Source organism: Aptenodytes forsteri, unplaced genomic scaffold (assembly GCF_000699145.1).
Source record: "Aptenodytes forsteri isolate BGI_AS27 unplaced genomic scaffold, ASM69914v1 Scaffold49, whole genome shotgun sequence".
Lineage (NCBI taxonomy): Eukaryota > Metazoa > Chordata > Aves > Sphenisciformes > Spheniscidae > Aptenodytes > Aptenodytes forsteri.
Genome location: NW_008795125.1, coordinates 3,473,864 through 3,490,747, shown reverse-complemented (window position 1 = coordinate 3,490,747; position 16,884 = coordinate 3,473,864). Strand labels below are relative to the sequence as shown.

The 16,884-nt window shown below is 39.7% G+C and overlaps 1 protein-coding gene across 1 annotated transcript in view; it reads left to right on the top strand.

The window, feature by feature from the left end:
* The window catches only part of SAMD12 (sterile alpha motif domain containing 12), a 190,359-nt gene that overhangs the window by 44,448 nt on the left and 129,027 nt on the right, over nt 1-16,884 (top strand). Inside the window, exon 5 of the mRNA XM_009277250.1 lies at nt 6,265-6,394. Within this exon, the coding sequence (XP_009275525.1) occupies nt 6,265-6,394 (130 nt within the window). The remainder of the gene's footprint in view (nt 1-6,264; nt 6,395-16,884) is intronic.

The following is a 16,884-nucleotide window of genomic DNA, read 5'->3' as shown; positions in this document are numbered from 1 at the left end:
GACAGTGGCCAGATTGCGTTCTAGCTGGGCTTTTGCCTTTCTCATTTCCTCTCTGCACGACCTAACGAGATCCCTGTACTCTTCTTGAGTCGCCTGCCCCTTCTTCCACAAGTGGTAAACTCTCCTTTTTTTCCTGAGTCCCAGCAAGAGCTCCCCGTTCAGCCAGGCCAGTCGTCTTCCCTGCCCGTTCTTCTCATGGCACATGGGGACAGCCTGCTCCTGTGCCTTTAGACTTCCTTCTTGAAGATCGTCCAGCCTTCCTGGACCCCTTTGCCCTTCAGGACTGTCTCCCAAGGGACTGTCTCAACCAGCATCCTGAACAGGCCAATGTGAATGTGAACAGGCCAACAGGCCAATTAGAATGTGACTGTTCGAATTTCTGATCTAATTAAAGTTTTAAACATTCAGTCTTTTATCAACATAGAAGGGAAGGTGTCTTACAGTATTTTCCTTGTTTTTAGTTTGGGGTTTTTTTTTAAATAAACACATTTCCTTTGGTTTGTCATTTTCATCTCTTCTTAGTATTAAAATTCTCAGTAACACAGATGGGAACCCAACACAACGGAGGTTTCAGTGGTTTTATGGGTTTTCTGCTTATTACTGTAATTTTCTTTAGTCTTTGCTGGAAAAATCTGTAAGTATGACTATCTGACTATCTGAGAAAGTATATTTCTAAACCAAAATGTGTCCTTTCCAGATTCTTCAATATTTTAAGATATCATAAAAACACATTCACAAGCCTGGCTCACTTCTTCTGTTCTTTCCAGAACTGAAACTGGCTTTTATGTTAGTCATTGATTCTGAATTCTATATAGGCAGTTTAATGTTGAAGAATTGGAAAAATTTCTTACTGAAAGAGTGGTTAAACATTGGAACAGGCTGCCCAGGGAAGTGGTTGAGTCCCCATCCCTGGAAGTATTTAAAAGACGTGTAGATGCAGCGCTTAGGGACATGGTTTAATGGGCATGGTGTTGTTTGGTTGACAGTTGGACTCGATGATCTTGGAGGTCTTTTCCAACCTTGATGATTTTATGATTCTATGATAAGTAATTTGGAATATATGTAAAAGATTCTGATTTTTTCAGTTTTAGCAATATAACCCAAGCATGTTTAAAAAAAATCATGCTTTTGAATTTCTTACTGGGCATTGCTGCTTCTGCTGCTTCTTGTCATAAATGATGAAGATGATGCTGTTAGTCTTGCTTCTGGAGTAGCCTGAAAGGTTCAACAGTAACTTAGATAGCTTTTGGAGCTGTGTAGTTTTGGAGCTGTGTAGTTTGAGTTCTCTGCTATATGTATCTATATCAGATACACATAAAATTTTATTTTTCTCATTTTTAAATATAGCATTGGGCCTTTATAGTTTGCTTGCAGAAGACATTATGTTTTGATTTAACAAATATTTCCTTCTCAGTGTCACGCATGAAGTGATCCCATTTCTTTTCTCCCAGTCTCTCTCTCTGATCACAGACACATCAGTGGTTTTCTGACACATTTTAATGTTTCCTGCCCCAGCTGACTCTGCATTATTCTAGGGGTGACAGCCACCCATCTCACTCTCTTTGTCCCTACTAGCTGGCAGTGACCTTATTACTTCTTTCCTTTGCTCTTCCCATACCTCCCCTCGCAGCTATCAGCCCCCTTTTCTCTCGAATTGCCTAACTGGGTTAAGGTAATGGTTCAACATTGAGCAGTCGTACTCCAAATCTACTCCGTGTGAAAATTTCTTCATGTCTGAAACACAGCTGGCAGAGCTCCGCGCTGCTGGTCTGATGAATGATGGTGCTTCTCCTTGCCGCCTTGCTTTGCTTATGTCCTTTGACCAACACAGCTATAACAAAATTGGTCCTGCTTTGTTTTTTTCTAGTTAAACTGTAAACTTCAGAGCAGAGTCTCTCGTGATGTGTGTTGGAGCAGAATCTGCCTTAATGCTTTGAGCAGCGCCTTGTTTATCCATCTCTGTTTCATACAAGCGTTTTTTTAGGCAGAAACTGTAGGGTCTGACTTTGGATAAATTTGAATGTAAATATAAGCAAAGTTAATGCATACGTCAGGATCAGTATGTTGGCAAATTGGATGTTACAAAAGGTATCAGGCAGCCCTGTTTGACTGAGGACCCTGATGTCCACAATCCCTGGATTTTATAATCTGGGCAGATTTGTAAATGCACAAACTGTTTGGGTTGGAGAAGCTCTTTTAAATAACTTGGCTTATAATATGTGAATTAGTTTTAATAATGAGATTTAATCCTCTGTCACTCAAAAATACAGAAGCCTTTCTTTCTTTTCTGGACTAAAGTACAATAAATAAAGACAAAGAAATTCTGGTGAGTAAATTGACCTTCAAAATTGGCAGGCTTGGTAAACTGCACCTGGCAGGCTGAGGAGAGAACTCGTATGTCATTGCTTAGGAAGAGTGGGGCTTGGTTGCTAATGCTATTCTGAACACTGAAATACACTTTCTAGCAGTGCGCAGGCTGTAAGTTTGATTTGTTTGTTTGTTTATTTATTCTTGAGTTGGTGATTTTAAGTACTGTCTTCTCTGCAGCATGGAACAAAGACAGCATGAAATAGTGTCACGTATTAAATATGCTATTTTTTTTTTCTTCTTGGAAGTCATTTTTATAGTTTGAGAAACACATAGCAAAAACTGTGGTTAGGCAATTTAGAAGAAAGTGTTTGATGCAAAATCCTGAAGAAACAAGTTTTCCTTCAAGTATACAAGAAAAGATCAGAATACTGAAGACTTTTATTCTCATTAGATCTATATCTAGCGCATGAAGTTGGCATTAGCATTTGGCAGGATTAAAACTATTAAAGTGTTGCCAGCTAAAGGTGATCTTAGGATGAGTTTATATCAGGAAAATGAAAGGGAAGGCTGGACCAAAGATTTTTTTAATATATTATTTTATTTTAATCAGTATGGCCTATTGTTTGACTGAGCTGATAAACAGAAATAAAGTAAAACATAATATGTTTTCCACCTGTCTAGGTAGTTTATATATAGTTAGTCGCAGGGGACTCATTTGGTAGGTATGTTTATAGTAAGGGTAATTTTCCTTGGTTTACTGGCAATTTTTTTAGTGTAAGATCTGGCTTTAGAGCAGGGAAGAAACTAACAAATGAATTTGGTGGGAAGGAAGCACATTTTTTAATAGCCTTTCATTTAGAGCATCTGGTTGGAAAATATTTTGGGTATGATGTTCCAAAAATTAAAGCGACAACAATATACTTTTTATAACCATTGCTTTAAAAACTCTGTATTCCTCTCTCATCAAGTCCTTATAAATTAGAAAATTAAACATAACGGTTGATGGTGTCAATGTAAAAATGTCCTCTTTGGACTGCAGTTATAAGTTTAGTCAAACGTTTCAATCATAATTCTGAACACTGGACAGTAAAAAATCAGCATGTATGTTTGCTGTGCAGTGATCTGTATATTGCACAGCATAATAGCTACATTTGGAACTATTTTTCAGTTCTACAGGCAGAGAGGGAAATGTTAAATTTGTACTGTAATTGCTGATAAACTTGTTCTTCAGATATTTAACATGATGATGCGTAAACCTTTTAAGAGAATAGTTGCTGAACTGAAAAGAGCAACCTCTTAGTTAAAACAAACATTGGCATTACTTGTGTACTTTAGCTAGGAATAAATAGCTTGTAAATCTATAGCTAGCTATATATATTTGTATACAAATATTTGTAATTTAAGTATTTTTATGATGTACAAGAAAAGCCATTAACAATTTATTTTTCAAGGGATGACAGACTTTCCTCTAGTCTTCAAAAATTCCAATGCTCAAGAAGTATCTTTAAATTTAAGCAGGAACTCATATAAAGATACACGTTGAAGTCTTGACCCTGTTGTCCAGGGATTTCTATGGAATCAGAGAGACTGCTTGTGTTTATAGCTATTTTTACTTGTTTTTTTCTTTGATGTATTTGTGAAGGACACGCATTTATATATGCGTGTAATAAAAATCAGCTAACTGATACCATAATATCGGGCTCGTCATTGAAATTCAGTTTCTTCTTTGACTCAAACAGCAGTAAAAAGTAGGCTAGAGAAGTGCGAAGAGGGGCCTTTGATCTTCCTACTTGCATGAGGAACAGTTACAGGGCACTTGCTCTCCCTACAGAGGTTGCCCCTTCTCCAGACCATTTGCCAGACCTATGCAGTGTCCAGAGCAGGTTTCTGTATGTGCAGAAGACTGACGTGCTTCTCAGAAAGGATAGTGTTAGAGCAAGCGCTGTCCTAGTTACAGTGCACCATCAACACCTCTGGAAGTTTCTTTTTTTTTCCTTTTTTTGTGGACGCCGAGTCTGTCAGTCAGGCTTGTGCCTGCTGCAGGTTGGTGGGTGGCAGCAAAAGATGAGAATCAATTATTTGAGGTGGTTTGGTGCATTATTGTGATACCTCTAAACGTGGATGGTGCTTATTTGTGTGTTTGAAACAGGATTCATGTTTCTGGTGAGTGTATTTTTGTTCAAAACAAAAAAGGCTGAGCTAAGGGATGTGCATTGTATTATATATTCAACTATAATTTTCCTGCTGTTTATTTAACTTCTACCTAGGCAATGAAAAAGAGATAGGGAAAACTGGACATGAGAAATTCAAGACATGTTTGCCCGTTGGAATTTTAGCTCTGCCATATTCCCTGGCCCTAACTTAATGTCTTTGCATGATGTACTTTATGGACTTAATAGGACATGCAAAGCACAAGCTTAAAACTGCTTTGGTCCTTTGGGCTTCTAGTAATGAAAAATTTCAAAGCAAATTCGAAAAGGTCTGTCTGACAAAGTACATCTGCATAAATGCTGGGATAAACCCTGGCTGGCAACATCGAGGGAATCTGCCATGAGTCCTAATGGAGAAGAATGGTTGAGATAACGTTCCCCTTCACCTCAAATTTGTGCAGAAAAACTTCTCTTGAACCTTCTACACCACCAAGGAGCTGGAGGACAGGTATTCTGCATGCACAGTGTGGGAACAAACATACTTCGATTTTATTCCATAGACTCAGTTCTTTGACAAAATCATAAAGTAAATGGATACATTGGTGTTCACACCCACTAACATCAGCCATGTCTAATGTTAAACATTTATTGTCGGTAATAACCTCCCATCTATTTAAGATTTTCTTAGTCTCCTGAGCAGACTGTTGCAAAAAAAAGAAGAAATCACTTCGAATATATTTTCTTTTTTTTGTGATTTTGCCTACTTTGACAAGAGGCTCTAAATCTCTGCAGTTCAGGTCGTCTAGAACTCAGCATTTTTATATGGTTAAAAAAAAGTGTATGTGCAAAGGTGAATTGTTTGATTAAATTAAATGTGACTTTATACATATGATAATGCAATTGACTTAATTTACGAATGTTTTATGTATAAACTATTAATCTGTTCAGATAATCTATTATAAAACTGAATTTTCAGGAAAGTATTGAACAGTGGTCTTTATTTATAAAGATGCAACTGTTTTAAGCAGGAGTCCTACTTATTTCACATAATGACGACTGTAGTAGGGTTAAAGGTAAAAAGGAAGCAGAAAAACTAAAACTGCTTGTAAACATCACTCAAACTAGGAATGATGTCAGCTGAAATGCTCAGTATGAACAGGTATCACCAGCTCTACCTCCATTGGTGTGTAGTCTCCTTTTCCCAGGCAGAATTAGTCTTTAAGCTTGCTTGCACTAAAGGGCTTTGTTGCAAGATCTTTTCTAATTGTAGTTGAGAAACATGCCTGGCCTGAGGATACTCCTGGTCTTCCATGGTTATATCCAAACTGGGACACAAACGTACATACCTCTTGTGAATTTGAAGGCTTCAAAGGCTGCAACTATTGCCCTTCGGGTGCAGTCAGTCCCTTTTTAAACTGTTATTCAAGTCAGACATGGTGCAATATGTTTCTGTGATGCGAGGAACATGGATGCAATGCAAAATAATGTTAAAGAACCTTTCACTGTGTGCGATTCCTGCATGATGTATTTGAATAGCTGGGTCTTGTGTAACGTGCTTTTGATGTACAAGAAAAGCCATTAACAATTTATTTTTCAAGGGATGACAGACTTTCCTCTAGTCTTCAAAAATTCCAATGCTCAAGAAGTATCTTGTAACGTGGTGATTATTGGATATCTGCCAGTCAGAGCAGCTCCTATCTTGCATTTATTATTTTAATACCGTATATGGACGTCACAGATTAATATTTCTGAAAATTGTGTGTGGACTAAACATCATTTCTGTTCTTCATTTCTGTGTTTCTAGTCAGGGACTGTGAAGCTGACCAAGCCTGTGGCGTTATGGACCCAGCAGGATGTCTGCAAATGGCTGAAGAAACATTGCCCTAATCAGTATCAGATCTACAGTGAGTCATTCAAACAGCATGACATAACTGGTAAAGTATGCACTATCAGAAATATTTCACTTACTTAAAATGTGGCAGATTGTTGTTAACAGATTGTGACTGTGCACTGAGGGCTTTTTGTTGATTGTATGACTAGAGAGTTGCAAGGTTTAGAGCAGGGGGAATATACCAGCTTTCATAGGATGTGGTAAGTGATTTCCCCATCTCTCTAAAAGATAAATTTCAGATTATTCAGGGTTAATATAATGAGGAAAGAAGTCAGTCTGTATGTGGGTAAGGGCCACACTCTGTTCATTCCAAATAAATAAATAAGAAAACCCCCAAACATTAAGAAATGTCCTATGAAGAAGAATGTAAAAGAGGGTGGGGTTTTTTTCATTGAGGTGTTTCACCTTGAGTTCATATGCTTTTTTGCCTTTTTTTTTTTTTCCTTCTCTAAGTTAAACTTAAGAGTCCGTAACATGTAGGATGGGAAGCAAGCCCAACTGAGCCCCTCCCTAGGGCTGAAGCAGGATCAATACAGCAAGTTCATTTCTGACAGATGTTTGTCTAACTTTGTTCTAGAAAATTTGCAATGGAGGAGATTTTTACATCTCTCTCTTACAGTATTTTATGGTCCTTATAGTTGGTATTTTCCTAGTATCAATCTAAACTATTATTTCCAGCCAATGAAACTGATTTCTGTCCCAAGCGTAGCTCGAGTACAAACAATTGTTCTTTCTTGCAATCTTTCCTTTATTGGATAGGAGGCTTCCCACTTGCACATACTTTCCTTGTCTAGTCTAAAAAATACTTGTTTGTTCGATCGTGGTTTGTCCCCCAAATACATGCAGGATCTCCAAACCTTCAACACTTGGTGTCTTGTCTTAGAAGAATATATTAAAAAGCATAATTGTATTTTATTTTCCTATTTACTTTAGAAGCTGATATTGATTTTGTTGATCTGCTTGACTTGTTAACTCCTACTCAGTTTGCTGTAGCGGTATTTTAGCTGACCACTTCGAGCTGACATCAGTTTAGCAGAGTAACTGGATTAATATAAATACAGACGTAACTTGGGAGTTAAATAACATTTTTACTCATATCCCAGGCAGTAATTAATCTGTAAAAAGTTTAATGTGGAACACTAATTTGTTCTCTGAAGTGGTGGTATACAAAACTGGGAATTGGCATTCAGCCATTTAATATCAAGCGGAGATTTGAGTTTCACATAGAAACCTCAGTCTTAACAATAATGTATTGTTAACTAATGCATGTTTCAATCAGTGTCTGTTCGTATACTTTTGGTGTTTCAAATTTTCCATTGAATCCTGTTGCTATTCTTTCCTTTCTGATAATATATGAATGATTGCAAACATGGCAAACTAAACTACCGATATTTGTTTACTATGTAGCCATGAATACGCATACACACTTATATGTGAGAGGTGGTTTGTATTGGTTTGGTAAGTGTTGAGTTTTAGTACATAACCATTGTGCTCATTTCCTCTAAGTCCTCATCTGTTGAATGCAGTCCATAGGAAGGTAGTCTGTGTCTCCACCCATGTGTACAGAGCTGACTGCATCCAGAGCGCTACCAGAAAAAATTGAAGCTATTTTTAAATTTTTTCTGGTTCTGTTTTACTATCATATTGTCTTTTTTTAGAATTAAGGCACTGTGAGGTGAAGTTGAAAGGAAGAAAAAGTTGTTTTCATTTCAGCATAAACATAGATGGAAACCTTGTAGTTTCATTGCAGATGCACAAAACTTCGAACTTTATAGACCTCTATGAAAAAGAAGAATCAAGATCAATCTTTCTTACTTTACACAAAAGAGGTATACGGAAAATATTCGTACGAGTGTTAGAAAGTAAGTCTGCAGGAAAGAAAATAACTTCAATTCAGTAACTATCAAAGAAAAGAAGAAATGCGATCAATGTTTGTACGGATTTTATAAAAGTATATTGTGATAATATTATGAGTGAAATCAATAACTCGGGAGGATATTTCCAGTGTTGTTCGTCCCTGTGACTCTGATTTTTTTGAAATCTAATAAGGGGATAGAACAGTGGATTTGTGGCTCAAAAAAAGCAGAGCATGAAAGGAGCATGGAAACTAATGTGAAGATTAAGCCAAGGTAGTGTAACTGTTTCCAGATACAGCTATGGAAAAGTGATGTGATTGTTGAAAATTTCTCAGGAATTAAAGTGACTTTACAGGCTGCTTTGATATGGAAAAATATGATGGAAAAGAACTTGAAGAAAGTGGCATGAAAAGGATATTTAAATTTTATTTGAAGATAAAATCTAAGGCATGGTCATAAGCCAGGAAAATAGTCTTAGGCAAACATATCTAGCAGTTGTTAACCATAGGTGTTGAAAAATGTGGCATTTTACTTGGGACTGTTAGTTGCTGATTACCGTAGGGGGCAAAAAGGCAACCCAAAATGTCCTTTCCTTGGTGGACATTTTATACCTTTTTACTACTCCTGACAAAGAGCAGCTGCAGATGTATACCAAAAAAATGCTTATTCTGGTGATTTACCTAGTAAGAAAAAAGATCTTCATATTAACAGTGATCTTGAGGATGCCATGGGACAGTGTACTCTCATGAGATCTGCAGATGACACCAAATCAGGGGTAACAGTCAATAGACTCAAGAGTAGGGCTGCTATCCGTAGGGACCTAGGCATAGGGACCAGACATAGGCTGGAGGAATGTGTCAACAGGAACATTATGAAATTCAACAAGAACAAGTGCAAAGTTCTGCAGCTGGGAAGGGTGAGTCCCTTGCACCCCGTTCAGCCTGGGGCTGGCTGGCTGGGGAGTGGCTTTGATGAAGAGGACCTGTGGTCTTGATAGTCAGGAAGATGAAATGAACCAGTGCTGTGCTTTGGCAGCGAAGAATGCTAACAGAATCATGGGCAGTATTAACAGCAGCATAGCGAGCTGATCAAGGATTATTCCCCTTTACTCTGCGCTTTTTAGACTCCAGTTCTTGGATCTCCAGTGCTGGAACTTACACTCCAGTGCAAGTTCAGGAGAGGGCCACCAAGATGCTCAGGGCTGGAGCACTTGCCCTGTGAGCAGGGGATTGAGGGAGCTGGGCTTGTTCAGGCTGGGGAAGAGGCAGCTTGCTGGGGTGGGATGGGGGGACTAGCAGCAGCCCTCAGTGTGTAGAAGGATGTTATCAAAAAGATGGAGCCAGACCCTTCACAGTGATGTATGAGAGACACCAGACTTGAGCTGAAACAAGAGGCTGAACATAAGGAGAAACTTTTTCCCTATGAGGACAGTCGGGCATTGGAACAGGTTGCTCAGAGAGGTTGCGCAGTCTCTGTCCTGGGAAGGTTTCAAGCCCCAGCTAGATAAAACCTTGAGAAACGTGATCTGATCTCATAGCTGATCCTGCTTTGAGCAAGAGGTTGGGCTAGAAATCTGCTGGGGTCCCTTCCAACCTGAATTCTTCTGTGGTCCTGTGATTCCCTGAGCACTTACTGAGTACCTCAGAACCAGTGAAATGCATTTTGCAGCCAGTTGGAATTAAATATGGAAAGGTCTAATATGAAATTGGGAGACTTTTTTTTATACACAAAATCCTTGAGTTCGGGGAGTGGAGCATTTGGTTGACTTACACAGCAGCAGGTCAGAGGTAATTTTCATGGTGTTGGACCCAGAGCCAGAACCAAAAGAATTTGAAGGACTAACACTGAGCGAGGTCTAAAGGCACCTCACAGGAATTAGCAGCGGTAGGAAAAATAAGGCAATAAAAAAGGGGGAACAAAGATGACAGTGGCCTGTACAACCACGAAAGCAATGTAATAGTAGGGCCATGTCACCAGAGGCTCTACAGGTGGTGTTGGCATTTACACCAGTGTGAGGGACATAAAAAGTTGCTCTGACTGGCCAGCTTTTTATACTCATTTTATACCAGTATATTCCAGGGGGCAAACCTGAGAAATGGACCTTGCTTTCAGTGTGCGTTTGTGGCTTTGAATTTGCCAGGCAGCAATACTTTTAAATGACTAGAGAGTTCTTGAGAGATGCGTTGTTCTTTGATGTTCTTATCCTGTACCATTGAAACAAATGAAGATTTTTGCAATGTCTCAGCATTAACAGGAGCAAGACTGGGCATAAGATGACTAAGGAATAACCATTTGGGGGAAAATGGTCCATTGACAAAGTAATAAAGAAGATGTCTAAGTAACTGCCTAGTAACTGATTTGTTGAAAGAAAGGAAGGAAGGAAAGAAACCCTGCTTCATCTCTTGTTTTTATGCCATGTTCCCCAGCGTGCTAATGCATGTCTTCAGAGCATGAGGTTTTAATGCTATAATCATTAAACAAACCTCATTCTGTCAAAGTAATACCCAAGAGGTACCTTGGTCCAAGTCAAGGAATTTGATAGGACTCAAGCCTTTTTAAATTAAACTTTTAAGGAGGAAAGGAACAGGACTCAAGAAAACCTCTTTTTAGTTTTAGAAGGGACCAGAACTTACGAATATTCATTAAATACCAAAGGGCACCGCGGAAAATGAAAAATGAACTGCTACTGGAAACCAGCTGCAAATAGCCTTAAAATCTGGCTAATTCTATAACCTCTAAAGATGCTCGCATTAAATCAGCTATATTGACATATATTTTTATGAAATTAATATGAAAACTTGCCTTTAAAATCTGAATTGATTTTTTTTTTCACTTCAATAATATCTTTGCAAATGTAAGGGGTTTATCTTATCAGCTGAAATGCTCAAGTTATTTAATGTGTTGGTGAAGGGATGGTCTTGTGGTTTAAGATACTACACTGGAATTTGGAGAAATCTTGGCTCCGTTTCAGGTTACTCTGGTATTCTTAGGAAGCACACTGAATCCTCAGGGTCTAAGTTACTGTCTCCATACAGAGAAAGGGCTTCTTTTTCTTATCAAAGTGTTGCCAGATATCTTTCCAATTTCCAGAACATATATAGTTTAATTATGCCCTTTGTTTCATGGAACTCAGCTGAATTTTGTGCTGCAACCAATGTAGTGACTTGGGGATGAAAGGTGTGCAGTGGAGCGCACGAGGCCAGGGTTTCATTCCTACCTCTGGGGCAGGAAGAGTGACCAAAACCAGGTGGCTTTATTCACCATGTTGTGACCTCCTGATTGTGTTCATCCTCCCCATATATGTTTTGGTGTCTGTAAAACAGAGATAGATACTAGTGTTGTTAAATGTGTTGTGGTATGTGTATAAAAGACATTGTTTGAGCCAGTTGAGTCTTCCTGTTAACAGGTCCGTTTCATTTGGAACAACTTCTGCTCACTTCCTGATCCCTCCCTTGCAAATGATTCCAGTTTTGTTGTCCTTCATCCTTCCATTATTGATGAGTATCACATTGACCCAAAATCTCTCGCGCGCCAGTGACACACCATACCTAATGTGAGGCCTGATGCAAGAAGCAAAATGAGGTCTTCGGTAAGGTGACCTCAATAGGTGTTCGCCCCAATGCTTCCCCGTCTGTGTTACCTGACACCTGGCCCTCCAGAGTCTTCTCACAAATCCTACTGTAGTTACAGTGCAGAAGACTACACAAACCAGCACCTTTTCTTAGCTTATTTTATTGGACATTGTTTTATTGTCCCTTATAAACTGGTCACAACCTACCCTCTAGGTTGTTATTGGTAGAGGACTGTTTTAATGATCAGGTGTAGGACTGGTACCAAGTGAAGAAGATCCTGGGCCAGGGCAAAGTATTGTAGGAAGTACTTTAGCCTCCTTTAAAGGATTATTAAAGTTTTGCTTACCACACTTTTCTCTGTTTGGTCCCAAACCTGTAGCAAGTTTTGAGCATTCCACAGCACTGTCATGTATCTCAGAAAGCATCTAGTTTATTCACAGAAGAAAAGACTTTTTTAGTAGAAACAAAAAGAACCTTCATTGTGTCCAAATGGAGGGTATTTCCGATAAAATATTATCTTCCTTGTTTTGCATGTGACAGTGCTCTTCAGCGCAATAGATATCTCCTCCCAAGCAGTGTACATCTGGTAGTGGTGGTGTAGAAGCAACTTCCATCTCCAGCCATCTCTGTGAAGCCCTTCCCTTCTCCGTGGTGCAAAGCTTAAGCCAGCCTTGCCCATGGTCCTTATTTATGCCACTTTTCCTTGCTCTTTCTGTGAGGTCTTAACAGCAATGTTGGGTGGTGGGCTGTCAGATCAATCCTGACTACATCCATCTGCGGTTTAAAAAATAAAATAAAATCACTGCTTCACCCTGGAGAGAGCTTTTATCCTGCTGCCTGGATAAGGTCAGACTTACTTGCAGGATTCTTTGTGGAGCTGTGATTGGAAAATGTGAGGGACTAAAGAGTTTTCCCTGTTTCATACTTAGCTGCTCTCAAATTTTTAATGTGGAACACATCAAAGAGTGACGGGCGTTTGGATAAGGCTCCTGTTTGCATAATATGTGGCAACTGTTCTTTTTGCACAGAAAATAATATCAGAAATATATTAATGTAACCTTGTGTTTATATAGCATAGAATTGAAAGAAGTTGCATAAGCCAAATAGTTGGAAAGTGGAAATCTTTTTTTAATTATTCAACCTCTTGCCAATAAAGAAAATTTTGCATGAAAGTAACCTTCTCTCATGTCTCAGCAATGGCTACTGGGTCTGGCTTTTCAGTCAGATTATAGCTCATGCAATATATAGTGAAATCCCACAACAGGAGGCAAAACTGTAATGGCTCATGAGAGATCTGTTATGACCAGGAAGGCTCATCTGCAGTTGAGAAGGGGACAGTGAGGCACTTGAACACTTCATGGAAGTTGTAACTTAAGTATTAATATAGTTGCTTATTTTCTGATAAATTGGCTTTTCTGTGAAAAACATCTGTGGAGTATTATGGCAGAAAGTAATCTTTTTTTAATGAGGGTTTTTTTAATTGATCTGGAACAGGAGAACGTTTTCTAACTAGCTGCCATGACAAAGTCCTCATTGCTAAACCAACTTGCTGCTTGTGAATAGGAGAACTAGGCCCTATATGCGTAAGAAGAAACGGAGTCAATTAGTCATGAAGTGGAGCTATCTTCTCTTCTGTGTGCAAACCAGTGGGGAGTGTTTAATGCCATTATTTGTTACATAAAATCCTGTGTGGAAGAAGTGATATTATCATCTGTTCTGTTTAATAGGAAAGGGAACTTGCTGAAGGGCAGTTGAGGCATTTTTGGCCTTGCTTGCCAGCGACATATTAATGTTATTGCTTTTATATCTGTCTATGCTCCTGCTCTGTTATCAGCTATGAGATCTGCTGTGCAAGTAGCTGATGAATGTTTTACACTTTTTCCTGTCTTATTGGATATTTCTTGGGTCTGGTTGCTTTTCCTTGGTATGCTCTCTCCAGTTGTAACTACCTGGGAAGATCTCTCATGGTTTCAATAAATGATTGCTCTACAGCATACTCAGAAGTGAATTGCACTCTAGCTGCCTCTTTTTCTTTACTCTGTCGCTATATAAGAATTCAGTAAGAGCCATGGTAGCCAGATGTGCTGTAGCTTTTACTTCTACCTGATGTGTAACACAGAATCCAAATCATCTTTGAACTGCAAAGTATAATTCCTGTCCTTTAGCTTCAGATTTGAAATTCCCTGTCAACTTAGCTTAGATAAGTTCTGTACCCTTAGAGTGTGAGTATTTAGGTGACAGGAGAGAAATGTATATTGCTCTTCATTTGAAGCAGTGTTTACTTGCTCCTGAGTACTTACTCCTCAAGTGCTGTCAGAGCACTGCTGTTGGGGAATTAATGTTTCAGTTACATGCAATGATAATTGGATTATTCCTTCCCTCTAACACAAGCCTGTTTTTCATTTTTAATTTAATCTTGTTCTATTTATTTTAGTCAACTTTTACTAACTAGAGATCTTATCAACTTTTACCCTTCTCCTTGAAAAGATCTTTGTTGTACAGTCTTTGTAAACCTGATCCACTGTATTCTCTACAAAACACTGATTCACATCAGTATCCCGTAAAACTCACCCCCAGAACCTCACCATAGCAGCTGGTTTCAAAATCAATTTCTGTTTCTTACTCGGAGGGGAGCTAAAAATGTGAATTAGGGTAAGATATGGAAAACTGTATCAAATGTCTTAGCAAAGCCTATTTCAGGAATTCTCAAACCATATTGTAAAGCTTTGTGGTATTTCCTAGTTTGCTGATAAGGCTGCGCGGTGTGTCTGCAAGAAGAACTGAACACTGATTGTGATCTACTGACAGAACCAAAAAGGTTAGGAGCTACTGATTTAGCCTTTGGCTGCTTACCCTATCTGTCTTAGGTGACTCAGGCATCCAACTTAAGTGGGATTCGTAAGACCGAGGGTAAGAGAGTAAATTGCTGAAGTGACCAGTGGAGGGGTGAGGGATGCCTCCAAACAGATGAATTTAGTGGACTTAACATAGCTAAGAGAAGATGTTACGAAAACACCCCTTTTATGTTCACCGTTTACTTTGTCTTTACCTTCTTTTGTTCTGTGACCTTTCACATGTTCTTGACAAAGCATGCTTTTTATCAACTATTTTTTCTTTAGCTGCTTTACAGGGGTATTGGTTACTTTATTAATAGTTCTAACGCTTTGCCAAATACTGGAGCTCTACCCTCTCATTTTGTTTCCTAGGAAGTTCTTTTTCTACAGGTTTTTGGAACCATCACCAACTGTTAGTGATTACACGATTACTTTACCATGTTCCTTGATTGATCACTAGGCTGCGTGATCCCATTATCTAGAAGCTAGGCAGGGTGAAGCACTGTTGTTACTTGGAGACCTCCAAGGGACAGCTTGAATCCATGGAATGTAGAATTGTTAACCCTGATGGCACTTCTTTATTTCCTTTTTTTTATTTCCCCACTTGATTAATACTGATGAACTACTTCAATATGGTGCGTAACAGCCTGGAGTCTTTCCACTCAAAGGACAGGGTCCTTAGTTTAGAACTGGCCATTGAATATTTAGGCCTTCCTATGAATTGTGATGATTCCAAATATTGTGCCCTGACCAAAGTCTCATTAAGCTGTAATTCTGTGTTGCTTTTTAAAAACTTCTGCTGTATCTGTGGAGTCTGGAACTTATTTTTCCAGCTCAGTTAAACTGCTGGTTAGTACTGCTGGCCTCTCATTTCCCACCACGTCAGGCTTTCCTGCAGCGCTTCACAAGTTCTGGTTCCCATTCTGGTGGGAATGGGAGGTATTGGAGGGTCTCCTTTCAGATTACTCGTGCTATTGTCTGGGAAGGAGTATTTGTCGTCTTTGCTGTACAGACATGAAGTCAATTTTATGGCTCAGTTGTAGGTAGGGAAAACTTAGATGGGGAAAACTTCAGTGATTAAGTGGAGGAGTTGTTAGAGGACCTTACAATTCTTTACTTTGAAGAAGTGAATTAATTTGCTGCTTAGTGGGTGTGTGTTTGTGATATCAGTGAGCAGCTAGAGCTTATTCTTTTTATTTCAGCTTGTTACTTGCCAGCATGTGCTATTCATGATATGGGGATTTAGTCTTAGTGTAATCTTATAATTATTTGGCAGTGTGCCCCGGTCTAATAACACAGCTAACCTAATGATGAAACGCAGAAGGAAGGTCTCCTGAAACCTGAACCTGGAGGAAGCCGCGGCCGAGAGTTTGATTTCTGTTTTGTGACACAAACAAGCGAGTGCATATGTAATCTCTCTTAACTGATTGGTCTGCAATTCGTTGTGTTCCTTCTCTCACCTCCAACTCTCACCATTGTCTAATCCCCCTGTGACTCTTCTCAAGCCAGATGCCCTCTGCAGATTATGCTGTGGCTCCAGCTTCTCTGCTGTGTCTATATTTTTTTTTTTATACATATATATATATGTAGCCAACAAATCCACTCTTGCACCAAATCTCTAACAAATGGATTAACTCATATCCTAAATTTTGCCCTCTGTCATGGCTCCGTGTTCTCAGCTGCTTTCTGCTTTCTCTTGCCTGGGCCCTTTGTCAGGACTCACGGCATTGCCAACAAGAACTGGGCTCGCCCTGTGCAGGTGCCCGCGCCCTGAATTCCCCCGCTGTGGCTGAGCAAAGGCAAACAGCCGCCTGCAGTCTTCAGTACTTCCCAGGTGTCGCCGGGTTGGTGTTTAGAAAGAATCGGAAACGCGCTTGGGAAAACAGTGGCTGTTTACCTCTTCCTTTTGCGAAGCCCGAAGAGAAGTTCGGCGCCGCTGGCGGGGTGCAGTACCGCTCGGCTCCTCGGGGGGGAGCTGGCACCCAAGCTAACCGGCCGCCGGCTCTGTCGCGGCTGTTGGCAGCGGCGCTCGCACTGCCTGATGCCGGGCCGGGAACCTGCTTTCTAGCATGAAGCGACATCGTAGCAGCCCCTGTAAGTTACTACAGGAGGTTTTATCCCAACAGAGTATCAGCATTTGTGTAATCTTGTGTAATCAGTGACGACTAGAAGGATGTTGAGGTGCTGGAGCGTGTCCAGAGAAGGGCAACGAGGCTGGTGAGGGGTCTGGAGAACAAGTCTTCTGAGGAGCGGCTGAGGGAACTGGGGTTG